The sequence below is a fragment of the Lampris incognitus genome, chromosome 11 (assembly GCF_029633865.1).
Source record: "Lampris incognitus isolate fLamInc1 chromosome 11, fLamInc1.hap2, whole genome shotgun sequence".
Classification (NCBI taxonomy): domain Eukaryota; kingdom Metazoa; phylum Chordata; class Actinopteri; order Lampriformes; family Lampridae; genus Lampris; species Lampris incognitus.
In genome coordinates, this window is record NC_079221.1 from 6,868,226 (window position 1) to 6,896,222 (window position 27,997).

Consider the following 27,997-nt stretch of genomic DNA (forward strand, 5'->3'; position numbering starts at 1 on the left):
CCAGTGGCTCAATGATCCTGCTGCGCCAGGATCAAATTCTGCCACAGCCCATAGCCATAGTCCCTGCTAACGATAAAAACTGACCTACAGCTTTGCTTTGACAGCATTTTGGACATCATCAGAGGAGAGGCCCGAATCTTGGAGGGTCTTCATAACCTCGGAATAAAAGGAGAACATCAGGGCAAGCTGCTTAGGCTACCCGTGAACCTTGTGGAAGACAACTATGCATTGGACATCAGACATCCAGCTATAATGGTGAGAGATTCTGGCGAGCCCTGTCCTAAAACTGCATGGTTATCCTGCCCAGATCAGCATTGCAGGTGCTTTGTTTTAAGCATCCCGGGTGTGGATTAGAGGATCAGCCATCAGGCTATTGCAACTGTCCCGAGTCTGCCAGAATCCTCAATTATAAAGTCGGCTGCCAGCCAAGGGAAGCGATCAAATTTGAAAACTTGCAAACTTTCCTCTTGGGCCCCTCGGCCGTTTTAATATTCAAGATGCTCTGAAAAAATGCCAAACCAATGAAGATGATATATTAAGTCTGGAACAATGCACGCTTTCAACTACGGATGCTGTCTGTCATTCCAGTCAGTGTTCTCGTGACTGTGTATGTGTCGGTGTGACTGTGTATGTGAGAGAGAGCAAACGCCAGAGAAATGTAAAGTGTCGCAGAAAGGCAGATTTGGTTTGTGAGGTTTCAGAGCTTTTCAAAAGAGAGTGCTGTTTGTGCCAGTTTGGCCGGCAACAGATATCAGGCTACAGTAGGTGTTCTGCATTGTCTCTCCGAACTAAAAGCCATGTCCAGTCTGGTGGTTGTTCTATGTGTAGAAAATCAGCACAGCGACACATGTCTAGCACACCTTGGGTATTTCTGTCCACTCTACTGTGCTGCTGCAGTGTGCACCGATTTGATGTAATACTGAATGAAGTGAGACTGAGTCTTGATTGAATCACATTTTGTCAGTCACCTTGATTTATACCGTTGATTGATTGATACCTTGTAGTAAGCTATTATTTCCCTTAGGCCGTAACAATTATGTGTGGCTTTAACAAAGCAGGTAGTTATTTCAGTGCCTTTGTCAAGAAAAACTCACCAAGACCTCCGTTGCCTTGAGAAGCGATACTGTAGAAGTCTTACCTACTTCTGTGGCCTGCATGAAAATGAAATAGATTTCTGATGTGTGTTTCTGGAAGATTCTGAACTGCTTCCTGGATGTCTTGATGCTTGCTCAATAATCCAGGTAAGACAGTCAGTTCATCTGGATACAACGTTTATTGACAGATACGTTTCATCACTCTTCTAAGTGACATCTTCAGTCTAAGGGCCCAGCCGTTGGCCAATGTCGGGCCGTCGGTGAGCATCTGTGACCCTAGTTTTTGTGGTGTGTCTCGCACCATTGGCAATAGTCGGACCCCTGTTGGAAGCATTTCGGCCGATTCAGCATGTTGAATCGGCGGAGCCCATCGGTGAGAGAGCTCACTGATTGGCTGTTCAGCTTAGAGAATCAGTGCAGAACGTACGTGCTAGTTGCAGAGGTGGAAAAACCCGGTCCAGAAAGTAAAAACCCTAACCGTGTCTTGACTGCATCCGTGCATTAAACCACCTGATTTGGGAAACTAGTCAGTGCAATCTGATGGTTTAGTACATGGGTGGAGTAAAGACACAGTTAGGGTTTTTACTTTCTGGACCGGGTTTTTCCACCTCTGGCTAGTTTGCTGTCAGCTGTAGTCTTTGCAGCGTGCTCAAGCGCTCCTTATTGGCCCAGACGGCAGGCAACGTGAGGGAACGCAACAGTCAGCCTTCATCACCGCTAGTTGGTTTGGTGTGTCTGGGCCCTAAGATGGTGACAGATGTACTCTTAGAACCCCCCCCCCCCCGGTTCAGGGATGGTCGCTCTCTCTTAACATACATGGCCTTTTTGACTCCCGCTTCCTGGATGTTTTTCCCTGTAAAAAGTCAGCAGGGGTTCACTAGAAATTATGTTAGTAGGGACTTGCATTACCTTGTAGGATGTGAGTTTATCAAAACTATGCCAGAAAAAAACACTACAGATAATTAAGGAACAACAATCATTGAGTTATTGTTATATTGTTTGTTATTGCTGCTATTTCTTAAGTTTTTACCATACACCAGGGATAGGCAACATGGTCCAGAAAGGTCCGGTGTGGGTGCAGGTCTTTGTTCCAACCAAGGAGTTACACACCTGAGTCTACAAATCAAGGTCCTTAGCAAAGACTGTTGGTTGACTAATAGAATCAGGTGTGGAACTGCTTGGTTGGAACAAAGACCTGCACCCACACCGGACCTTTCTGGACCATGTTGCCTATCCCTGCCATACACTGGATATTCCATTGACAGCTGTCATCTTTAGAAAAACCTACAGAAAAGGCTGATCCTTAGTGACAGGAACCCCAAATTGTACCTTTAAATGACCACGTTTTCGTCTTGTCTTGTGTTTGACAGTGGGTAAATGACATTGAGAATGACCCCATGTACCACAGCTGGCCCTCCGGTGTACAAGAACTCCTCAGGGCCACCTTTCCAGGAGTCATCCGGCAGATTCGACGTAACTTCTTCAACTTGGTGAGTCCCCTGGATCGGTAGAGGTGAGAGTGGTGAAAGGAGATGGATACTGCAGAGAAATGGGACCCGCCAACTTACCCATTGAGAACAGTAGGGATCGGGGGAACAGGACTGGCACGCTGTTTCATAATGTTGCAGTATTCCTTTTGCTATAGACACTATAATGTAATATCCTGTCAGCTGTTTTCATTCGGCTGCAAATCCATTTATCCCTGTTTTATACTGTTGTAGTTATACTTGGTGTCACTGAGCCCTTTGGCACCCTTTGCTGTTTTTATCTGGGTGATGAACATCCGATCACATCGCCCTTTCCATTCACATCTGGTGATTATGAATTCTCGCCGTCTGCGGTGTGTTCATATGGCATTTTTCAGAGAAAACTAACGAGTAGGGAAGCTGGAAAGTGTTGGAAAAAAAAAAGATTTTTGCTAGCGTCAAACATTTCAGAAGCATCAGTGTCAGTCATTTTGCCCTGCTTGTGCTGTGTTGAAGGTAACTACAGTTTGATATTGTGGGAGAGTGATTCAAGCCTGAGTTTAGGGAGCGTGAAGCTGTATTCACATATGCACTGCAGATGATGGAGACATTAGCCAGTGGCGCTGTATGTGAGAACACAGATGTCCAAATTAAACGGACCTGACATTAAACGAACTTTATCTGCCCAGCTCCCTAGTACAAAGTCCGTTCAGGGTTCGATTGAGCCCATGTAAGAATAGAGCAGCTCATTGTCCGGAATACTCACAGCAGGGTTGTCAAAATTGACCAAAAACGACATTTGACTTCAAAAAAAACACATAGGTTCGAACCCATTCAAATATACTTTTTGCTCATTATGTCCATAAGAGGACAAACCAATACAACAAGAGACATAGCTACTTGTATAGGTGTGTTTATTTCAACGTAAATGTGTCTTTTAAAAGATCTACATACCAGGCATCCGGGTAGTGTAACGGTCTATTCTGTTGCTTACCAACACTGGGATCGCCAGTTCGAATCCCCGTGTTACCTACGACTTGGTCGGGCGTCTCTACAGACGCAATTGGCTGTGTCTGCAGATGGGAAGCCGGATGTGGGTATGTGTCCTGGTCGCTGCACTAGCGCCTCTTCTGGTCAGTTGGGGTGCCTGTTCAGGGGGGAGGGGGAACTGGGGGGAATAGCGTGATCCTCCCACGCGCTACATCCCCCTGGTGAAACTCCTCACTGTCAGGTGAAAAGAAGCGGCTTGTGACTCCACATGTATCGGAGGAGGCACGTGGTAGTCTGCAGCCCTCCCCGGATCAGCAGAGGGGGTGGAGCAGTGACCAGGACGGCTCAGAAGAGTGGGGTAATTGGCCAGGTACAATTGGGGTGAATTTTTTTTTAAAAAGATCTGCATACCTACACATTACAACATAAACAAATAAAATAATGTCCTATACTGTAAAACTTCATTTAAAGACCATAGACCTCTCTCTCTCTCTCTCTCTCTCTCTCTCTCTCTCTCTCTCTCTCTCTCTCTCTCTCTCTCTCTCTCTCTCTCTCTCTCTCTCTCTCTCTCTCTCTCTCTCTCTCTCTCTCTCTCTCTCTCTCTCTCTCTCTCTGCGCTAGAGTTAGAAATGAGAACGCACTGTCTCAGAGCGAGATGAGTGATTCATAATTGATGTGTTATTCGACTGCCTAATTTTTGTGGAAGAGCAAGTCCAGACAATGTCCAGACACGATTCTCTGGACATTGTCTGAAGTTCATGTTTGAAAACGGCTTGAGTAAAGGTAACCTCCAGGATGAGCTGCAGTTTGTTCAGCTACAGGCCATGAGGATGATGTATCTGTCCCCCGAGTGGTACTATCATGTGATCACACTGTATGGATAACATTTATACTTGGTTGATTCTGACTGAGATCCAATCACAAACCGAGCCAGACAACCTCTGTTGACACCTTGCAAGAATATATGTTTTCCTTATCCAGAGCATGGGCAGCACGGTGGCGCAGTGGTTAGCGCTGTCGCCTCATGGCAAGAAGGTCCTGGGTTCAAACCCTGGGGTCGTCCAACCTTGGGGGTCATCCCAGGTCGTTCTCTGTGTAGAGTTTGCACGTTCTCCCCATGTCTGCGGTGGGTTCTCTCCGGGTGCTCCGGTTTCCCCCACCATCAAAAAAGACATGCATGTTAGGGTTAGTACTCCTGTCTGTGCCCCTGACCGAGAAATGGCAAGACGAACTGGAGTTGGTCCCCGGGTGTTGCACGGCGGCTGCCCACTGCTCCTAGCTACACAGCTAGAATGGGTTAAATGCAGAGCACAATTTCTCTATGGGGATCAATAGAGTATATCAAAATAAAAAATAAAGTATCTGGATACATATTTCATATTGATATTAGGTGTGACTGGGGTCTTTGAGTTACTGTGACTCATAACTAACAGGAACAAGTAGGTTGCAGAGAGAATTTCGTAGTTTGTTTGGTGGAGCACTGGATGGGAGGGGTGCTATACATCAGAGCAGTGCTGATGGCATGTGGGCCAGTCATAGAAATGCATAACTGACTGACTTTCAAATACGTTCGCTTCTTTGACTGTGACCGTCTTAACCCTCTGGCAATCATTGTATTGTTCATTCTCACAAACTACACACAAACTGTAACCTCCGTAGGGTAAAAAAAGTACCATCTCTTCTGTTTTCAGGTGCTGTTCCTAGATCCAGTCCAGGAAGACAGCATGGAGCTGGTGAAACTCGCAGAGCTATTCTACAAGCACAAGATTCCTCTCAGGTGCAGGCTTTTAGTTCGGTAGCACTCAGAATCTGTCTACGTGGCACACTATTATTATTTGGGATAATGCCTCTACTCAGTGGTGATTTGTACTTGGCTTGTGACTTGATTACTACTATTTTGCCCACTTTCTATAGAATTGGATTTGTGTTCGTCGTCAGTACAGAAGATGAAATTGATGGCTTCTCGGATGCGGGGGTCGCCTTTTACCGATTGCTGAATTACATTGCAGACGAGTACGATTTATCTCAGGCACTGATTTCCATGGTCTCAGTAAGTACAGTATATCGCCCATGTAAATCTCTTCTGTTTTATCAAGCATTTCTTACCTGCGTTATTGAAGCGCAGCCCTCATCACCTCGCATCTCTTAGTGTCTCAGAGGTCAGTTGTTTCATTGTGCCAAGTGTTGACCTACACTGTGAGACATTATTGGACTAGACGACAGAAAATTTTGCCGCAGGCATCTACTCCTTCATGCGAGGATGGAGGTTATTGATAGTGGTAGGGATTTAAAAAAAGGAGTTATGGTTAAATCTACCTTTTCACGCTCCCGCAGATGTACAGCAAAGTCGACATAGGAGAAACCCTGTCTGTCAATACCGTCTCTTCCTACCTCAAGAGGAAATTTCCGAAAGCCAACATTGAAAGGATCCTTGGAACAGATTCCGAGTATGATGACAGGCGAAAGGCAAGGCCAAACAATTTATATTTCTCTTTTCCCTCTGCTTCTGCTGGGGAAAAGAATAAGATGGATAAGATTCACGATAAGTAACAGCTGATAAATCAGCATGTGTTTTGTTGCTCTAGGCTGGCGCCCAGTTCTATAAGAAGAGCGGTCTTGGTCCCCTTCCTTTGGCTCTCTTCAATGGAGTCCCTCTCAACCCGGATGAGATGGATCCTGATGAGTTGGAAACCATCATCCTGCAGCGCATCATGGATACCACCAACGTCTTCCAGAGAGCTGTCTTTATGGTATGACGTGATTCTGGAAACAGACTCAAACATCATGTTCAACCGTTATTCTGCTTGTGAAGTGCCCATCATGTTACAAAGTATATTTGGTCGGCAGTCATTAATAGAAAGCAGGGCCACAAAGTCATTAGCCTGGGGCTGTATGTGCCGCATGCTAGCACACATTCTATACTGCGTGGAGTACTTTTTCTTAATTCGGATGATTGTAATCCAGGCTGAGGTACCTTGATCAATGGAGGCATAATAAGTCCAAATTCTGTCACAGCCTTCTAGTATACTTGTGGCAATGATGTGTAGTTCTTTCTCAGAGAGGTGTCGCAGGTCAACAGCTAAGTTCTGAAGATTCATCAGGTTCCATATTTGATAAATTTCCTACTTGATTTTATTAATTGGGTGCTGCTTATTAAAGAACAGACACAGTTTGTTGAATAATTATCTCAAATCTTGTGACATATAAAAGATGTAACGTTTGACAGCACAGAGGTATCAGAGAGGGAAGTATTTCACCTGTAACTGGAAAACTAGAATTTGCCTTTTCACCATGATGCTGTGGTGATGGTGCCATTGGGAAAACTCACCTGCAACCATTCAGCTAAGACCTTAGCATACGCGGATGGAAGATTTAACAGTGATGTCACTCTTGATCTGCACCCAGGATCAGTTGAATGAGGGGACAGATGTGGTGGACTACTTGATGAACCAGGCCAGCGTGGTGCCCAGGATCAACCCTCTCATTCTCAGCACAGACCGAAAATACCTTGACTTCACTGCCTCTCCAGGTGACTCCCGCCACTCATGTCGCCCCCTGCTAAATGTTCACCAACTCACTTGTCTTAACTCTTTTTAACTTTGATTCGTTTCTTGTTTGCAGTTGTAGATGATTGGGAAGACAAAACCATGTTTTCTTACCTGGAATCTAAGGACAAGACTGCTGTGGTAGCTAAGAAAATGAAGTACTTCACAAAACATGGTGAGAGTTCACTCATTGCAGGCCTTGCTTGCTAATTAGTTGAAGAGTCCCATAGGGAGATACATGCGGTCATGGTCAGTACCACAGTGACTGCGGTTGAAGTTGTCCAAGATGTAAGTACAAATAACTACTTTCCAACATTTGCAACTCAGCTTAAGTGGAACAGCTGTGGTATATTTGGACTGTATGTGGAACACCTCACCAGCGAGCAGTAGCTAAACACAAATTAGTAATACAACGCTGTATTGAAGTGGCTCTATCTGAGTGTGAAATTGTCCTTTGGTGAGGCTGACAGACTGCTTTCGACAAAATAATTGCTGGGTTCGCTGATTGGCTTCAGGCCAGCAGTCTAAACAGTCATCGCATCCACATTTCACCGCTCAGGCTTTGGGTGGAGGTGTCCTTGCACTAATACTGAGGCTGACCGCCTTCTCCCCTCCCTCATTGCCATGCTGACTGACTCATTGTCTGCCTTACTGACTGAGTGGAGGAATAAAGCTGTGACAGGTGGCACAGTGCTCTACTAATATAGTGAGCTCTCAGTAGTCTTGTCTTTTTCTTGCTCTCTCCCTCCACCTTTAATTAACGCTCTCTCTCACACACACAGACACACACACACTCTCAAGAGATTTCATTTCCCCTCTTGCCACCTTCTCACTGCCCATGTACGGCCAGAACAGAGACCCTTTTAAAGGATTAGCAGCTCTTACTAACAGCCAGCTAAGCATCAAAATGTATAATGAGAGAGAAAATTGTTTAAAATACCTTTGCCGACGGAAAATGGAAAGAGTGTGGGGCAATGGCCTTGTGTAATCATGGGATACATTGCCCTCAAACTCACTGGAATAGTACTTGAATATGATAGGTATATAGTCAAGTCAGTTTTATATGTGTAGCCCAATATCACAAATTACAACTTTGCCACAGTGGGCTTTACAGCAACACAACATCCTGTCCTTAGACCCTCGCATCGGATAAGGAACAGCTCCCTAAAAAAACCTTTAACAGGCATCAGGGTAGCGTGGCGGTCTATTCAATTGCCTACCAACACGGGGATCGCCTCTTTGAATCCCTGTGTTAGTGCCGGCTTGGTCGGGCGTCCCTACAGACGCAATTGGCCATATCTGCAGGTGGGAAGCCAGATGTGGGTATGTGTCCTGATCACTGCACTAGCTCCTCTTCTGGTCGGTTGGGGCGCCTGTTCAGGGGGGAGGGGGAACTGGGGGGAATAGCGTGATCCTCCCACACACTACATCCCCCTGGCGAAACTCCTCACTGTCCGGTGAAAAGAAGCGGCTGGCGACTCCACATGTATCGGAGGAGGCATGTGGTAGTCTGCAGCTCTCCCTGGATCAACAGAGGGGGTGGGGCAGCAACCAGGGCGGCTCGGGAAATAGGAATAGGGTAATTGGCCAAGTACAACTGGGGAGAAAAAAGGGGGGACCCCCCCCCCCTGCAAAAAAAAAACCTAACAGGGAGAAAAAATAGGAAGAAACCTCCAGGAGAGCAACAGAGGAGGGATCCCTCTCCCAAGACAGACAGATGTGCAGTGGATGTTGTGTGGACAGAATAAAACACAATCTACAGAATACAGCACTGAAAGAGGATAACAGAATTATACTGGAATTATAAGATATATGAAGAATATGATGAGGAGGTTGCCAAGCAGTGTCCAGATGCCACCAGAACAGCCCAGGACCTGAGCCACATGGCCACCATCATCACCATGTAGACCTGGCAGGAGGACAGCCTACACATGCACATAAGAGAGACTCACATCACACCATTCACACACGCGGGAGAAGAGACAAGAAAAAACATTAGTCACACACCGCAGAAAGAGAGGAACACAACATTGAAACAGGATAACAAAATGATATGGATTTATAAACTACATAAAAAAAATGTGATGAGGGGGATGCCAAACAGGGTCCAGGTGATGACCAACGTCACCATGGAGACGTGGGAGGAGGACATGGGGGAGACTCAAATCTTACCATACACAGACGATGATGTGTGTGTGTGTGTGTGTGTGTGTGTGTGTTGGTGTGTATATATATAAATATGTGTGTGTGTATACCGTTACATGCAGTTTGATGTGTTTTTACCGTACTAATCGACAGCTCTAGTTGATACTGCTGATTGTTGTTATGCTCTAGATGAGGACGGAATGAGTGGTGTGACAATGTGGATAGTCGGAGACTTTGAGAATGCCTCAGGGAGAAAACTGTTGCTCAGTGCTCTGAAACACATGGTAAGACTCCTGTGCTTTCTACCAACCCCTTTCCCTAATATTAATAAATAACCCTATTGATAATCACTCCATCAGATCCTGTAAGGGAATGCTTAACAAGACACAACTGCCAAAACATTAAAACTACTGACCAGGTGAAGTGAGTGGAATTGATTCTGTTGTTACAATAGCCCCTTCAAAGGGGTGGGATATATTAGGCAGTAAGTGAGCAGTCAGTTCTTAGAAGTTTGTTTGAAGCAGGAAAAATGGGCAAGCGTAAGGATCTGAGCGACTTTGACAAGGGCCAAGGTGCTCATCCAGGCTCTGGTCATCTCCCGGCTGGACCACGGCAGCTCCTTCCTTGCTGACGCCCCGGCGTCGGCCATCAGACCTCTGGAGCTTGTTCAGAAAGCTGCAGCTCGTCTGGTGTTCAGCCGCCCTAAGTTCTCCCACACAACTCCCCTTCTCATGTCCCTACGCTGGCTCCCAGTAGCTGCTCGCATCCAGTCTAAGACTCTGGTGCTAGCCTACAGGGCAGTGAAAGGAACAGCTCCTTCCTATCTCCAGGCCATGGTCGAGCCCTACACCCCCCGCCCGACCGCTTCGCTCTGCTGCCTCGGCACGCCTGGTTGCCCCGTCGCGCAGAGGCCCCTGCTGCCGATCGATCCGGTCACGGCTCTTTTCTGTCCTGCCCCACAGTGGTGGAATGAACTCCCCACTGATGTCAGGACAGCGGAGTCACTGCCCATCTTCCGGTGCAGCTTGACAACTCACCTCTTTAAGAACTACTACCCTGCTACTTGTTCTTAGCACTTATTGTATTCACTCATTAAAAAGAAAAATCTCTTTCTTGCGCCTTTACTTTAGCACTGGTTTTGCTCTTAGATGCTTGTTTAGATGCACTTATGACCTCTGATGACTAATAGTTCTCCTGATTTCCTACGTTAAATGCACTTATGGTAAGTCGCTTTGGATAACAGCGTCAGCTAAATGACTGTAATGTAATGTAATGTAATGCCAAATTGTGATGGCTAGACGACTGGGTCAGAGCATCTCCAAAATGGCAGATCTTGTGGGGTGTTCCTGGTGAGCAGTGGTCAGTACCTACCAAAAGTGGTCCAAAGAAGGACAGCAGGTGAACCAGGGACAGGGTCATGTGTGCCCAAGGCTCCATGATGCGCATGAAGAGCAAAAGCTGGCCCGTCTGGTCCGATCCCACAGAAGCGCTACCGTAGCTCAAACTGCGGAAAAAGTTAATGCTGGCTATGATAGACAGATGTCCCAACACACAGTCCATCACACCCTGCTGCGTATGGGGCTGCATAGCTGCAGACCGGTCAGAGTGCCCATGATGCCCCCTGTCCACTGCTGAAAGCACCTACAATGGGCACGTGAGCATCAGAACTGGACCATGGAGCAGCGGGAGAAGGTGGTCTGGCATGATGAATCATGTTTTCTTTTAAATCATGTGGACGACCGGGTGGGTGTGTGTCGTTAACCTGGGGAAGAGATGGCACCAGGATGCACTATGGGAAGAAGGCAAGCCAGCGGAGGCAGTGTGATGCTCTGGGCAGTGTTCTCCTGGGAAACCTTGGGTCCTGGCATTCAGGTGGATGTTACTTTGACATGCACCACCTGCCTAAACATTGGTGCAACCCAAGTACACCCCTTCATGGCAGCAGTGTTCCCTGGTGGCCGTGACCTCAGGTGGTTTTAATGTTTTGGCTGATGGTTGTATTTCTCTTTAGTATGGATCAGACAGATCACTGTCAGGGGTGTAAGGGAATATCGATACACGTGCGTATTGCGATGTGTTTTGCAATACTGTATCGATTCTCAAAAACACAATCGATTTTTAATTAATAGTTTACAGGCAGACATTAATGGCAGACAGTGGTTCATTTTGTGTCGTGTGTAAACCCTCGACCATTCGATAGCAGTGTTCTAATCTGTCTCCAGCCATTTGACTCTTCCACTCCAACGTAACAACATAAACTGAAACAGGAAGTAGCGCAAACACAAAGAACACAGGTCCGGGTAGCGTGGCGGTCTATTCCATTGCAAACCAACACGGGGATCGCCGGTTCGAATCCCCTTGTTCACTCCGGCTTGGTCGGGCATCCCTCCAGTCACAATTGGCCGTGTCTGCGGGTGGGAAGCCGGATGTGTCCTGGTCGCTGCACTAGCGCCGCCTCTGGTTGGTCGGGGTGCCCATTGTGGGGGGGGAATAGCGTGATCCTCCCATGCGCTACGTCCCCCCGGTTAAACTCCTCACTGTCAGGTGAAAAGAAGCGGCTGGCGACTCCACATGTATGGGAGGAGGCATGTGGTAGTCTGCACCCCTCCCCGGATCGGCAGAGGGGGTGGAGCAGTGGACTGGGACGGCTCGGAAGAGTGGGGTAATTGGCCAAGTACATTTGGGGATAAAAGGGGGGGGGCACAGGCCTATGAAATCACAATATATTGCGATATATACCCTTGCTTACAGTATCGCAATATATTGACTCATACTGTATGCTGATACATGTCGTATCGCCAGATTCTTGGCCCTAGTATTCAAGTGGATTTGGTGAAATTAATCTTCCCCAAACACGTGCCCTGCCTCAACGCCGTGGCGAATTATGCTTTTTATGTAGTCTAGGAGTTGTGCGCTGATGGACTTTTTAATTATGGGCTGCCATGCTAAATCCAGGGAGGAATGAACATGTTGAATTCATCTGGGACACATTTCACCTTGGCCCGTCTGCTCCACAAGTGCTGCAGTTGCCGTTCTGTGAGAAATAACCACGTCAACACAGCAGAGAGACACGTCGCGAGTCCACACCTCGCTCGTCTGCGGGTGACAGCCGAACACGGTGACCCAAAACCACCGAAGATTATTTTCAGAACGCTTGTCTGCATTTGGCTGTTTTCGGGAAAACGAACACCGCGTCTTGCACAGGCGTTGTGTCCGCTCACCGTGTCGCTTTCTGCTGTGTGTCCTTAAAAGGATCTGCAGTGCAGGTGTCTCAGAAAAGCGTTGGCGTCTATAAACGAATTGGGCTCAACTCAACCAACCGGCATTCTTTATTTGTACAAAAAAAAATAAATAAATAAAAACACATTCTCAAATTTTTGAAGGGACAAAAGCAAGCCTGTTCTCTTTATGACGCCCACCGCCGGCTGACACACGGGAATGTGTGTTTTTTGTGTAACGTGTGTGTGGGTGTGTGTGTGTGTGTGTGTGTGTGTGTGTGTGTGTGAGCAGAGGGCCAGCGCTGGAGTTCGTGTTGGGGTGATTGATAACCCCGCCAGTAAGCCCAGCGAAGATAACACCGTGCTGTACAGGGCCGTCTGGGCCTCGCTGCTCACCCAGAAGAACAAGGCCGCCGCAGACTTTGTGCAGCACCTCCTAAAAGAGGAGAGCATTCGCCTCCTCCGTCGAGGAGCAAAGATGAAGGACTTACTGCTTCAGGTAAGAGATGGGGAGGGGGGGTGTTGCATTTTGCAGCTGCGAGAGTCTTAACTGAAGTTTTTATTTGCATTTATTTCATATTTCCGATGTGAGGGAGGCTGAGATTTTAAACGCGCTATCGGCCGCTTGCAAAGCCCCGCTTGCTCTCGCGCTCTCGATTCCAAGAGCACACCCGGGAAAATAGTGACTGATGAGCATATCTCCCTGTTGCTCTTTTGAATATCACCTAGCGGAACACATTCAGAGAACGCCTGATGCTCCGCGGCCGGTGGCTGCCCAGGCGAGCGGCCTACTCACTGTCAGTTCCACTTGATCTGTCAGAGCGGCCGGCACTAGGAGCGCGTCACGCGCTGAATCTTTAAATAGGAAGTGTTGGTGGATACCTGGTCTCAAGGGAGGACCCGGTGAATAGCCGAGCCCCCCCCCCCCCCCCGCTTGCTGTTCAGGGTAGCGTGATCCGGTTGTGTCGGACCGAGCAACGGCCCTTACTCTCCCCTCTCCCGGCATGCTGCGGTCCCTGGCGTTCTCACATGCACAGACGCGATTCTCCAGCGCAGAGCTTATGACTAAAAAGAAGGAGAAAAAAAATCATGTGAAGGTCAGCTCATCGCCAGACAGGCGAGTTTCTGTCTCCCCCTCATTAGCAGTAGGAAATAGCCAATGAACCGCCAGCCGTGGGTTGTATAACGCGGGCTGTGTCGGGAAATGACCGTGGCGAACTGCCCCTCAGTTATTCCTCTGTTCAGCAGCGGGGACAGATTGGGCTGGAAATAGCACAGGGAAGACGGGTACATGTGCCGGCCATGTGAGCTGGGACCCACAGTCCAGGGATATGAGTTTATTGGCTGCCAGACAGACTTGCTGACTGAGTTGTGCTGACATTATTGGTATTTCACCTGTTCTCTCGGGGAGAGAAATGTTGGAGAAACTAATAACCAGACTCCACAACACCACCCCCCCACCACCACCACCAACACCTTCTCCACCACCACCACCCCCTGCGCTATCGTACCTGATTTGTTATAGACAAAATGGCCAATGTTTAATTAAAAGTTTGTTAGATTAATTACAAATTGATTAATCTCCTCTAATTTTCACGCATGTGCATATCTGACAGCCCGGTCCTCCGGCTGAAATATTTATGTTTGAGAACGGCACTGATTGCTCCGACGCAGGGCTCCAACGATTTTGCGAATAACCGAGTGATTTGTTGCACGGCATACATCACACTTTATGTCAATGTGTCGTTCAGACTCCGTTTCAGACAGCCGGGAACGGGGGAAATGTCCTCGAGCCAGCCCGTTGGACCATACATCACACAGCGTCCAGACATGTGCGAACTGGTATAACAATCAATACGTCCAATGTGCTAAACAAACATTTGTTGTTTTGCCGTAGGGCATGGATGAAGATGCCTTTGAAAAGAAGTACAACACGCTGGAGGTGGATTTCGTCCGCAGCCAGCAGCTGTTCTGCCGAGACGTGTTGAAGCTGAGTCCCGGGCAGAGGGCAGTGGTCAGCAATGGCAGGGTGAGTGGACACCAGCTCTGCTATTCACACATCTCCAACAGAGGAGACATGGTAAACGACCGACTGACAGCCTCTCACCATAACCGTCTGGCCAGAGCTGTAGTGAAGCAGGTTCTGTCGTCAGAGAGGTGAGACGCTGGGTGGATGCGGCCGGCGTCAGCTGGTAAAGTGCAGTGGATCTGTAGGTTTTTCTCTGATGTTGCACTAAAGAGTATTTTCCTTATGCTTTAGTTTCAAAGGGCTTCCATATAACTGCCTAGTCAGCATGATGCCTGTTTCCCAAAGGGTGTGTTTGTGTGTGTGTGTGCGCGCGTGTGTGTTTTTTGTTACTGTTTGGAGACCTTTTCCAATATAAATGCTCACCTTGTCAGGACCGGTTGTCCTCATGGGGACCAAAGCGCCGTCCTAATAAGGCAAACTGTCATCTCTGAGGTCCTGGTTCAGGTGAGGGGTTGGGTGAGACTTGACGTTAGGGTAAGGTTAGGGTTAGGTTAGGGCATGAATTGGTTAAGGTTAGGGTTTGGGTTAGACTGTCCGCAATGAATGGAAGTCAATGCAATGTCCTAATAAGGATAGCTGCACGTGGGCGTCTGGGTAGTGTGGCGGTCTATTCCGTTGCCTACCAACACGGGCATTGCCGGTTCGAAAACCCGTGTTACCTCCGGCTTGGTCAGGCGCCTCTACAGACACAATTGGCCGTGTCAGTGGGTGGGAAGCCGGATGTGGCTACATGTCCTGGTCCCTGCACTAGCGCCTCCTCTGGTCGGTCGGGGCGCCTATTCGGGGGAGGGGGAACTGGGGGGAGTAGCGTGATCCTCCCTCGCGCTACATCCCCCCTGGTGAAACTCCTCACTGTCAGGTGAAAAGAAGGGCTGGCGACTCCACATGTATCGGAGGAGGCATGTGGTAGTCTGCAGCCCTCCCCGGATTGGCAGAGGGGGTGGAGCAGCGACCGGGACAGCTCAGATGGAAGAGTGGGGTAATTGATCGGATACAATTGGGGCGAAAGAAGGTGGGGGGTGGAAGGATAGCTGCACACAAACTTAAAGGTAGGAGATGTAGTGGTTCCTTGCTCTGGCTCTGTTTATGCCTAGCCTGTTAACCTTCCTGATGCAAGGTTGTGTGTGTGTGTGTGTGTGTGTGTGTTTATGTATGATATTGTGCTGAGCTAATGACTGATGTCTCAGCAGTTGCAGTGCTGACAGGCACGGATGAAGAGGTTGACCCCTGAGATGGCACTAACAATTAATATCATTTTCCGTTCCTCTGCAGCAGTGGCATAGAGAGCTGGGGATCGCCTCCTCTCTACATGGGGGGGCGTCATCGCTTCAGATGACTCTTCAGCGGATGAAACAACGCGTTTCATTCACACCGCTGGGGCACATGCTAAATAAAACATGTCCCGGAAAGGAATTAGAAAGCTCTTGTACTGACTGCATTATGCTCTCCAACATTAGATCCTCGGGCCGTTTGAGGAGCAGGAGGAATTCACTGTGGAGGATTTCCATTTGTTAGAGAAGATTACAGTCAGCACCTCCGCGGAGAAAGTCAAAGCCAGAGTCAAACAGATGGGGATGAAGGCAAAGCAGTATGTTGTGTTTCTCTTCCTTGCCTTGTTGTCTGAAATGAATATCTGTATCTGCCAACCCTGCTCTCATTGTTTATGATGAACATCTGAGTGTGACGTTATAAGGCGGTAGTGGCAGTAGATGTTATCGAGGGACATACTCGTATCTTTTTACTCCAAAGCGCTTTTCATATCCTTTCGAGTCTAAACAGCTCCTGAACACAAACAAGCCTCTTCCTCCCTCTGCTCCTTTCAACTCTTCGATATAAGTGCTGAGTATAGAAAGCAACTCCTCCCTAGCGGTGGGGGACGGCCATTAGTCCAGGTTGAAGGTAGCCGTCTCACTGATTCATAGGACCACCCTCTGAAAGAGCTTGAGATCACATAGCGTGGGCTCTGGCTGACAAACCTAACAAGTATCGATAATAAGTGATGGACTGACCTTGCTGTACCCCAGAGCCAGCGACTTGGTCATGAAGGTCGATGCCCTCCTCACTGCAGCCCTCAAAGGAGAGACCAGGAGGGACATCCACTTTGTCAACGACAGCCACAGGTGGGGGGAATGTTTGCCACGACTGTGCACTCACACCAGCCAGTTTCTACTCACCTTTTGTTGTAAAGGATGTGATGAAATTGCCCTGTATGTCATTTGGAGCACCGCGGCGAGCGAGTTGTTGGATTTGCTGTTCTGCTGAACAAGGACCGTCGTAATCACACATTGCTGGAACTGAGTCAATTCTCTCTCTCTCTATCGCTCTCTATCGCTGTCTCTGTCACTGTCTTTCTCCACAGCGTGCTGTATCTCTCCCCGCGAGAAAACGAGGTCTCCTACAATACGGTGGCCATAGTTGACCCTCTCACCAGGGAGGCGCAGAAGATGTCATCTCTGCTCATTGTAAGCTGTTTTCTCTTCTACTCCGCTCTCCATTGATTCCTTGCCCCAGCAAGGACACTCTTTAAAAAAAAAAAGAATTCTCACTCAAAAGGGAACATACAGCAACACAAAGCCCAGGAAGGTGCAAAAGTTCAGACAGAAGTTCCTTGTTTTGCTTTGTTTTGTTTTTCCAATGTCCGCATATTGATGTAATGACCTCCTGCCCCCCTGTTCAAACTCACTTTTCGACCAGTCTGTTTAGTCTGAAAGGCACCTTCTTTGATTTGCTAACTCTTACAAATAAAAGTCTACGAGATTGATCAGTACGTAAAAGTTGGATGTGTTTGCAAGGGTCACCTGGTCTTTGTGGGCTGACACAAAATGTGTCATATATATTTATATATCTATCTATCGATCGTTTGACCCGGTAGAGTTGTTTGAACCCCCCCTCAGCTTTCACCGTTGGAAACCTGCTGGCTCTCTGAACAATTGCTTGCTGGAGGCTGGCTGTACTGAGGCAGCTCTGGTGACTGAGGGAGCACAAAAAGATGACTCACCTTGCCGTCTGATTCAGCTAGCAAGCCAGCCAGCCAGCCATGTTCAGTAACAGTTTTTTTTTTCTTTCCTTCTGTACATTTTACAGTGGTGTGAGAGTTCGTACCGTCACTGAATCAGCAATACAGCTGGTTATCATGGCTATTAAAGCCAGCCCCAAGTGTGTCAATTACACCACTAATGGCTCATTATTTCCTTATTGACCACCACCTTATGACCGTCAACAGTAACGGGTGTTCTCCGTCTATGGAGAACCCGCTGAGTGCTTACGTAGCAGTTGTAGAGAAGTGAGCAGCGAAATGTCGAGCGTTTACTTCTGGCTTTTAGCTTTTAGGTCTCCACTTCAGCGAAAGGCTTGTGTGTGTGTGTGTGTGTGTGTGTGTGTGTGTGTGTGTCTTGTAATATGTCAGCCTCCATGCTATGCTGGGTGTATTTTCCTCCAAGTGCTAACTGGGTCTCTCCTCTTGTGCCCCCTGCAGGTGCTCAGTCAAGTGGTCAATCTGAAACTGCAGGTGTTTATGAATTGCAGGGCCAAGCTGTCTGAGATGCCCCTCAAGAGGTAAGCTGCAGCGTCTGCCGTAATTAAACTTCCTGTTAGGCTCGTGTGTATCCTCGGACCATCCCGATCTTAACACCTCTTCCTCTGTTCCTCTCCCCCTCCCTCTCTAAGGCTGTACTACACAGATGCAATCTGCTTAATAACATCACCTTATTGCTTGGGGCCTCCCCTCGCAGCTCAGGGCAAATTGCTTATGCCGTCCAACTGTTGAGGTTCAAGACTGCAAGGGGGGAAAATAAGGAACACATGAAAGGCTGAATATGATGATTAACATTTATAATTATCACAAGGTGAATTGTTGTTATGTAATCTGGCAGTGCTTTTCGTCTTTACCAAAAGATTAATTATGTAATCAATTATGTTCCAGAATAATCTGGCCTGATAGTATCCCTGACTTCCTGCAGTGTGTTTATTTTCTTCATTGAGGAAAATGTGAAGGAGTTTACTCTATTTTTAAAGTAAAAGTCTACTAAAAAAGGAATATCTTTCTTGTTTTCCCTTCTTTGCATATATTTGGCTCTCCTCTCCAAGAGCCAGATGAGGGGGACGAGTTGGGACTTCTAATTTCAAACAGCCGATGAGTTTCGTAAACAGAAGCCCACTCCCCCTAAGGGTCCCTCTCCCTGCTGAAATGCTGGTTTGGAAGTTCCTCATCCCCGCACCTCAAGCTACCGCCGCTTTTGGCAGCACCCCCCCCTTTCCTCCCCCATCGGAGGGATAATTGGTATACACCCCCTACACGGGGGACAATCGGCAAAAGAGACCAGCCAGCTGCTCTTCCCCCTCCTCCTCCTGACTTTTCTTCTGTGGAGAATTGGTCAGCCCTCAAATTGGGACCAATCCAATAGAGAGGGAGTGTTTCCTCTGCTGACCGGGTTATGCCTCAGTAATTTAATCTCCCCCCCCCCCGCAAACTTCATATGCAGCTCTCTTTTCACCCCAGGAGTCAACAGCCCCTCTCTCATGACTCCGCTCTGCTCCAGAGGAAGATGGGCTGCTGTGGCTGAAATTAACTTTTGAGAAATCTTCCTGTGGGAAAATGTGATGATGTACCTCCAGGGATTGGGAGGTGGCATTCAAAGCACAAAAGAAAGTTGTTGGTAATATTAATTGTCTGGCACGTCGCTTCCACTCATTATGACTCCTTAACGTCAGAGGGCACAGAGAAGAAAAGTAATTAGCATGAGGATTTGCCTGGAGCTAACCTGCGCTCTGCGTGATAATGGAGAAAAGGGGGAACATGTCTGGTGCACACAGACTATGGCAGATTTTTCTGTCATTGGCTTAGCAGAGACACTGGCGATAACTGTATTAGATTCCTAGATTCCTGACTTGGAAGAGATTGTATAACCCCAGCTGTCACAACACAACCCATCTCTCCTGTCCTAGAAAGGAGACTGTTGCACAGCGCATCTATATTTTGGCTGTTGCCGATGAGAGGACTGCTGTTGTTGAATAGAGCTGCTGTCTCAGTAGGGTGGCAAAAAGTCTTGAAAGCTTTCCAGCATTTGAGGGTTATCTGTTCCCAAGCCGCTGCAAAATAAAAACACGTGGCACCGTCTTAATCCTCATTCTTGAGTGTTGTAAAATGTATTCGTTTTAATGGGCTGGCGTACACCATGTTCCTAATCACTGTCCCTTCCTGTGCAGCTTCTACCGTTTCGTGTTGGAGCCTGATGTGATGTTTTTGGCCAACGACACAGTATCCCCGGGACCCGTCGCCCGTTTCACAGACCTCCCCGAGTCCCCTCTCCTCACCCTGAGCATGATCACCCCGGAGAGCTGGATGGTGGAGGCAGTTCGCAGCCCCCACGATTTGGACAACATCCACCTGCAGGAGGTGCTGCATGCCACTCATCAGTCTTCACCCACCTCCCGTCATATTACCTAGTCCCTCCCAGAGCCCTAGAAAGAGTTACGTCAATGAGGGGTCAGAACGCAAGAGGGTCACGTGGTTCATGTAGCCGCCGAATAGTTCCAAACGAAGCTTGGCGGGTCATTTAAATGAACTGCTTAGCTGCGATTTCTGGTAACTACTAACCAATATTTTCAGATTTTTACATTTATATATAGATATAGATATATTCCAACGTGACACATATTCTATGCGCATGTGTAGGAACATTAAAACTAATATTTTGTTTGAAATTGACGAGCTATCACGCTTTAAATTACATCGTTAATTTGATTCAAACGTGCTTGTAAAATGGTCATCATTAAAATGTCAACTGTAGCTTCTTAAATCTAAATTAACCTTTGATTAATGCGAGAAACATACCTTTGCCGTAGAAATCCTATTGCCCTGGGTCGCACTGTTTGGAACTATCCGGGGCTCCTATGATCCACCATTGCTGTTAAATAATTGACCCATTGATGTCTACGGAGTTGATGTAACTCTCTCTTTCTAGGGCTCTGGTCCCTGCATAGGTGGGAAAGAGGGGATCTGTAAATAGTTTTTGCTCTCGGTTTGTGTACTTCTAATGCGTGGTGTTCTTCCTGCAGGTGAGCGGGGTGGTGACTGCAGAGTATGAGCTGGAACACCTTTTGCTGGAAGGCCACTGTTTTGACCTTTCCACCGGCCAGCCCCCCCGAGGCCTGCAGTTCACCCTGGGCATGAGTCAGGACCCCCTAATGCACGACACTATTGTCATGGCTAACCTGGTCAGTGGTAACCCCGCCCGCCATTCTTCTGTTGCACTGACAGACGTGAAGCACACTCACTCGCTCACAAACTGGCATTCAGTCCAGATGTTTAGCTGTACCATCTGTGTAGATTCGGGTGGGGGGGTACCCCCCCCAATTTTTTTTGTTTTTCAAGTGAGTGTATGTAAAGATATATTTGTAAGAAAATTGGCAAAATATATTGTTCTCTGCATATCCACCACTATTATTTCTTCACCTCTCCCTCGTATTCCATCACTTGCTACTGCACATTCAGTTTCATTAAAGGTAACATTTCACAGAAACCCCATCGACAAAGGTGCAAGTATGACGCGCTCTGTCACCTTTAACATGCTCGAGCAAATCAGTCTTTTAAAAAAAGTTTTTAAGGACGGAATTATTATAAGCGCTTCTTAATAATCAATAAAGATCGCCTTCGCAGGTGGAGAACCTGAACTCCACCGGCAGATTAACTCTGTCAAGGACACATTGACATGCAATTTCCCGGTGTTGTATGCCAAGACTGCTGACAGCACAGGTTCAAAGGAAAGTGTCAGCTTGCTTCTCTGGGTTGTTGGTCGGCTAGAAACATGAATCAGACACACTAACTGCAGCTCCGTTGAACTGGTGCAAAACCGTCTATTTTACAATATCCGTGTTGTGCGTCCAGTCAGGATAAATCATTTGTAACATTAGCTGCTCAATTGAAAATGTGCAGTCAGTATTAGGCCTACTTCCAATTACAAACTTGAGATAATGATCTTTTATCATTCTGTTCACAGTAAAGACAAACAACAGTTGTGCTTTGCATCTGTGAAACGGTGTGTCCTTGTTTTACATAGATGACATTTGGACAGTCAGTCAAATATATGACTTTGCAGCCTGGCTGCAGGAGAAAGAACTTGATAGAGGTGTCAACATGAGGTACCAGCAAGCCCTCAACCTCGTGTTGTTTTCACCACTACAGGGCTACTTCCAGTTGAAAGCGAATCCTGGTGCATGGAACCTAAAGTTACGTAAAGGGAGGTCGGAAGAGATCTATCAAGTTCTAGCGTGAGTATTCAATGTTTATATTTGTATACATTTTGTGTTTACATATTTATATATATTGATATATATTGACTGTGTGTGTGTGTGTGTGTGTGTGTGTGTATATATATATATATATATATATATTCCAGTGATTCAAGTAAATTCTCTGTGAGACAGTACAAGCCTGTTTCATGCCATAAGCAATCATCAGCTGTCAATCTGTCAGCTGTCAGTATGTGTGTGTGTGTGTGTGTTTGTTTGTGTGTGTATATATATATATATATATATATATATATATGACTGACTGGATTATTTTGCTTTCCATACTGTTGAGTGTTTCTTTTAAGTTATATATATATATATATATAGCGGGTTTTTTTTTCAAAACTGTCAATGGTGTTATAAGTGCCCAACTAATGAGGAGCGGAATATCAACACAGATACAGGAAAAGAGAGAAAGAGAGAGATGCAATGCATTAAAACATTTTTTCCTGTATCTGTGTGTATGTATGTATATGTGTGTGTGTGTGTGTGTGTGTGTATATATATATGTGTATATATATATATATATATGTGTGTGTGTGTGTGTATATAATATGGGATGTCGCCACATCAAGATTTTTTTTTTTACCCTAACCAAGCTGAGTAATTTAATATTGATAATCTGCTGGTACCGAGTCCTGATTCAATATTCATGCTTTCCTGCATAATACAGCGGCACGGTGCACACCTCCAGAAGTTAGTGAAGCCAATTCAGTTCATGTAAGGTGTGCTTGACATTTTAATAGTTCTACATATAGTAAAAAATAGCCTCACAGCTGTCCGTTAATGGTTTTCATTTGTTTTTTTACAGACTAGCAGAGTAAGCAAACTGTAAAAAGACTATTAGATAGATAGCCTTCATCTAACGATTTGAAGAGGTTCCACAGTGCCGTTATCACTTGTTGACTTTTTAGAACACGTGTCTCGCTGCTGCAAGTTGTGGATGAAGTCAGTTTAACACACCCAGATGAAGGGCAACGGGGCATTAATAACTAGATGACACCTTCTTTAGAGGGAGCACAAGGGGTTAAAATAGACAAAGGGGGCATCTGGGTGCCATGGACTCCAATTCTGTTGACTACCAACACGGGGCTCGCCAGTTCGAATCCCCGTGTTACCTCCAGTTTGGTCGGGTGTCCCTAGAGACACAGTTGGCCGTGTCGCCGGGTGGGAAGCTGGATGTGGGTATGTTTCCTGGTCGCTGCACTAGCATCTCCTCTGGTCGGTCGGGGCGCCTGTTCGGGGGGGAGGGGGACTGGGGGGAATAGCATGATCCTCCCAAGCGCTATGTCCCCCTGGTGAAACTCCTCACTGTCAGGTGAAAAGAAGCGGCTGGCGACTCCACCTTAATGGGAGGAGGCATGTGGTAGTCTGCAGCCCTCCCTGGAGCGGCAGAGGGGGTGGAGCAGCGACCGGAACGGCTCGGAAGAGTGGGGTAATTGGCCACGTTCGATTGGGGGAGGGGGTAGACAAAGGTCGGGAATTTGATCAGGCTTAACACAGACGATACTAATCAATTAAAATGAATGAACCTTTATCGGCTCCTATACCGATATCTTGGATCGGACCAGGACAACTCTAGTATATGTGTGTGTGTGTGTGTGTGTGTGTAGCTATATTTTTGCTGCTCTCTTCACTTGTCCGTCCCTGTATATAGGCGTGATTATGACCAGCATACAGCAATCCTAAGTAAGACAACTCCGTATGCATCGAGGAGCCAGGGTTGTCTCAGCTCCCTCTGTATATGGGTGGAAGGTATGAAGCCCATCGCTATGGTAACCAGAGAGAGCTGCTGTCACCGTGGCAGCTCCGGGTTTTGATGAGTGCAGGGAGTTTGTGCTTTGCACAGACTGGGAGGGAGACGAGGGTGGGAGGAGAGAGGCGCTATTAAAGACAAGATAGAGTGGAGGGATGATTCGGCTGGTCACCTACCATACCGTCCTCTCCAAACTGGGGCAAATTAGCAGCCCAATATCTGTTTCAGCCGTTGGTCCGGCATACCCGTCAGAGGCTGTTTACACAGCGCTGGACCGCGGATGTCTGCTTTTCTTTTTCTTTTCTCCAGTTCCCCCAGACAAAGTGAAACGTTGCTTTCTCTAGAATTGGTCTTATGCGTTCGCTATAAAATGAGTATCGGTGAGACCGTGACTTCATTTCTATTTTCTATTTTTGTCTGTTCTCTGCTTAGCGCAGACTGTAGAAAACAAGGTGAAATCAAATCAGAGTACTCCCCTGTACGAATCGCTCACTGCCCGTCACGACGTTGCCTCTACTGTCATAAATAGAAGTCAGTGAGAATCTTATTTCGCTTTCTGTCAAGAGGTAGAGTCCTTCTGGGCCCCGATCCAGTCTCCGCATGGGCGGCTACGTGGATGCGATACGGTGGATGTCCCTCCCCATGGCAGAAATTGCCCTCTCTGGCCATCCTCATGCAAGATTTAGGACACATACAGCCCTGGGTTCCTCTGAAATCATATCAGACACCCGAGATTTATTCCCCAATCCTCCAGGTGAAGCTAAAAGGTGATGTCATTTTTCACCTTGGCAGCACCATTATTCTTGTGGTTAGCGGCACTCTGCTCCGGTTAGGTGGCCGATCAGAGCCGAGTGGGAGTGTCTGTTCCCTCCAGTTCCCCGGGCCCGCATCTCCCCCCCCCCCCTCCCCACTGCACCCTGGGCTGCCACTGCGTCTCGCCCTGACAGCGATGAATGAGATGGCCGGCTCGCCTCTCCTCAGAGCGGGGATACAAATTGATCTCCGCTGCTCTCTAACCACAGTCCCGCAGGCGATGGCAAAGGGGGCAAAACCCAAGCAGTGCAGCGCGAGGGGGGAAAAAAAATGCACTTAGTGGCCAATGAGGAGGGGCATTTATCATAGTGATAAGGTTAATTTTCTGCCTTTTAGTAAGTGCTGGGGTCATGATGGCTTGCTGAGCATGACAGCCTATTGCTCATCCCTGGCTGAGGTTTACCTTGTGGTGTTTCATCATCGGACTCCGGGTATCCTGCCCGCCAGAACAAATTCTACACCGGGCGGATCGGTCCTAAAACAATTACAGTAAGAGGCCAGTGTGATACGATCGATGCTGCTGGACTCCCTCGTTAAATGTACCGTGAGATACAGTATGGCTGGGAAGCAGTAATGGATGAAAAGATAGCGAGGTGGTACCGCAGGGTAATGAATTTAATTGGAGTGTGACCCTGGCAGATGTCCCAGAATGCACTTTTGAGCACGTTGTCATTCCCGTTGTCCGTCGGGGGTCTGCTCCTTAGTCACTGCTTTCATCTTTGTGAGAATTACCTGTGTTTTTTCTGTGTGTTTGTGTTTTTACATATTTTTTTTTTCACCTTGTTCCCATTTTGTTCTGTCACCATGGCTAAAAGATGGGAGCAGACCTTAAAGTCACGAAAAATGCTAATTTCACTTTATACTGTTTAGGGAAGTGTGATGCAAGAATGCAAATTAAAGTCAGCTTGATTAGATGAGTGCTTAAGAAAATTGCCGTATCTAAAGCGGATTGCGGGAAGCACAGAATGAAGAGCGTCAGACTGGAAACATCTGCCACCGTAACTGGAGCCATAACAGACAAGAGGGGGCACCTCAATCAGCTCTGCTTCAGTTTGGATTATTTCACTTGACTACTGTTGTCTGGCAGCAACGTTAGTGTTGACATGTAAAATTGTTTTTACCCATTCAAGTTTTACATCGGGTTCTTCCGCTTCCGGTGTGGGAAGATGGCGGCGCGAATTCACATTTGTGGCGGCCTCACCCTGTACCGTCCCTGCGGTGTCTTTGTCCACGTCTGCGTCTAAGTTTTGTCTTCGTTTGATGGCTGGAAGAGCGGGGCAGGTTAAGCTAACTGCTAGCCCATGCAGACCGGCACTTCTGATAACACCAAGGGCAGTCTGGCGGCGGTCCCACCTGGCGTTGACTGTGGTGTTTTTGATGTCATCGTGAGGAGCGCGGGGAGGTGGGTCGAGGGTGTCCGGCTGGGAGAGCTGGCGCTGGATCAGCTGGGAGAGCTTGGTCTGCTTCATCCGGTGGGCCCGGGGGACCATGGCCCCTGCCTGGAGCTGCGCCCGAGGAGGAAACGCCGAGGGCGGTCTGACAGGACGCAGAAGCGGGGCGGGCTAAGCTAACTGCTAACCCATGCAGACCGGCGGTTTCGACAGTCATCCTGGCTGGCGTCCGTTCCCGTGGACAATGATGTTTTGTTTAGTTTGGATATATGTGTTGGTTTGGGTATATGTGTTAGTTTGGGTATATGTGTTAGTTTGGGTATATGTGTTAGTTTGGATATATGTGTTAGTTTGGATATATGTGTTAGTTTGGATATATGTGTTAGTTTGGATATATGTGTTAGTTTGGATATATGTGTTAGTTTGGATATATGTGTTAGTTTGGGTATATGTGTTGGTTTGGATATATGTGTTAGTTTGGGTATATGTGTTAGTTTGGGTATATGTGTTAGTTTGGGTATATGTGTTGGTTTGGATATATGTGTTAGTTTGGGTATGTGTGTTAGTTTGGGTATATGTGTTAGTTTGGGTATATGTGTTAGTTTGGGTATATGTGTTAGTTTGGGTATATGTGTTGGTTTGGATATATGTGTTAGTTTGGGTATATGTGTTAGTTTGGGTATATGTGTTAGTTTGGGTATATGTGTTAGTTTGGGTATATGTGTTGGTTTGGGTTTATGTGTTAGTTTGGGTATGTGTGTTAGTTTGGGTATATGTGTTAGTTTGGGTATATGTGTTAGTTTGGGTATATGTGTTAGTTTGGGTATATGTGTTAGTTTGGATATATGTGTTAGTTTGGGTATATGTGTTGGTTTGGATATATGTGTTAGTTTGGGTATATGTGTTAGTTTGGGTATATGTGTTAGTTTGGGTATATGTGTTAGTTTGGGTATATGTGTTAGTTTGGATATATGTGTTGGTTTGGATATATGTGTTAGTTTGGGTATATGTGTTAGTTTGGATATATGTGTTAGTTTGGATATATGTGTTAGTTTGGGTATATGTGTTGGTTTGGATATATGTGTTAGTTTGGGTATATGTGTTGGTTTGGGTATATGTGTTAGTTTGGGTATATGTGTTGGTTTGGATATATGTGTTGGTTTGGATATATGTGTTAGTTTGGGTATATGTGTTAGTTTTGATATATGTGTTAGTTTGGGTATATGTGTTAGTTTGGGTATATGTGTTAGTTTGGGTATATGTGTTAGTTTGGGTATATGTGTTAGTTTGGGTATATGTGTTAGTTTGGGTATATGTGTTGGTTTGGATATATGTGTTAGTTCGGGTATATGTGTTAGTTCGGTTATATGTGTTAGTTTGGGTATATGTGTTAGTTTTGATATATGTGTTAGTTTTGATATATGTGTTGGTTTGGGTATATGTGTTAGTTTGGGTATGTGTGTTAGTTTGGGTATATGTGTTGGTTTGGATATATGTGTTAGTTTGGGTATATGTGTTAGTTTTGATATATGTGTTGGTTTGGGTATATGTGTTAGTTTTGGTATATGTGTTAGTTTTGATATATGTGTTGGTTTGGATATATGTGTTAGTTTGGGTATATGTGTTAGTTTGGGTATATGTGTTGGTTTGGATATATGTGTTAGTTTGGGTATATGTGTTAGTTTGGGTGTGTATTCTTGTAGTTTTTGTATGTTTTTGTCTCTGTGTTGTACGCAAGTGCATGAAGTGAAATGACAAAGTGTTCCTGATCCTGATTCCTGATTCATGCTCACCTTGCGGCTGTACTTGTGTTTGACCAAGTAGCGGTGAATGACCGTCTCGTCTGTGATCTTGTGTCTCAGGCATGATGGGACAGACTCACCCGCTGACTCCGCTGATGTGATCGTTGTGCTCAACAGTTTCCACAGCAAGATCATCAAAGTCCGAGTGAGTATGTTTTTCATTTGGTGCTGGTTAGCACACGGCATCGCTCATCGTAATGACTACACACGATACAAAAATCATACAAAAGGGTCATTAAAAAAAACAAAAAAAAACAAACACCATGCATCTCTGTTGTCATTATGGGATGTTGACTCCAGCAAAATTGATACTCCGAAACGTCATTTCTGTCCCTCCCCGCTCATTCTAGGTGCAGAAAAAGGCAGAAAAAATCAATGAAGATCTTTTGAGTGAAGCTACAGAAAGCAAAGGCCTGTGGGACTCCATAGCAAGGTGTGTGTAGTTTGTACTCACGTGC

At 46.7% G+C, this 27,997-nt stretch overlaps 1 protein-coding gene across 1 annotated transcript in view; it reads left to right on the forward strand.

Annotated features, from left to right (window-relative positions):
• uggt2 (UDP-glucose glycoprotein glucosyltransferase 2) overlaps positions 1 to 27,997 on the forward strand; it is a 50,872-nt gene that overhangs the window by 7,870 nt on the left and 15,005 nt on the right. Inside the window, exons 12-31 of the mRNA XM_056289823.1 lie at positions 105 to 255; positions 2,465 to 2,584; positions 5,242 to 5,327; positions 5,465 to 5,600; positions 5,885 to 6,016; positions 6,136 to 6,300; positions 6,956 to 7,079; positions 7,172 to 7,270; positions 9,430 to 9,524; positions 12,751 to 12,957; positions 14,356 to 14,487; positions 15,945 to 16,075; positions 16,512 to 16,607; positions 16,847 to 16,949; positions 17,963 to 18,042; positions 19,693 to 19,882; positions 20,545 to 20,703; positions 21,671 to 21,756; positions 27,600 to 27,684; positions 27,890 to 27,972. Of these exons, the coding sequence (XP_056145798.1) occupies positions 105 to 255; positions 2,465 to 2,584; positions 5,242 to 5,327; positions 5,465 to 5,600; positions 5,885 to 6,016; positions 6,136 to 6,300; positions 6,956 to 7,079; positions 7,172 to 7,270; positions 9,430 to 9,524; positions 12,751 to 12,957; positions 14,356 to 14,487; positions 15,945 to 16,075; positions 16,512 to 16,607; positions 16,847 to 16,949; positions 17,963 to 18,042; positions 19,693 to 19,882; positions 20,545 to 20,703; positions 21,671 to 21,756; positions 27,600 to 27,684; positions 27,890 to 27,972 (2,460 nt within the window). The remainder of the gene's footprint in view (positions 1 to 104; positions 256 to 2,464; positions 2,585 to 5,241; positions 5,328 to 5,464; positions 5,601 to 5,884; positions 6,017 to 6,135; positions 6,301 to 6,955; positions 7,080 to 7,171; positions 7,271 to 9,429; positions 9,525 to 12,750; positions 12,958 to 14,355; positions 14,488 to 15,944; positions 16,076 to 16,511; positions 16,608 to 16,846; positions 16,950 to 17,962; positions 18,043 to 19,692; positions 19,883 to 20,544; positions 20,704 to 21,670; positions 21,757 to 27,599; positions 27,685 to 27,889; positions 27,973 to 27,997) is intronic.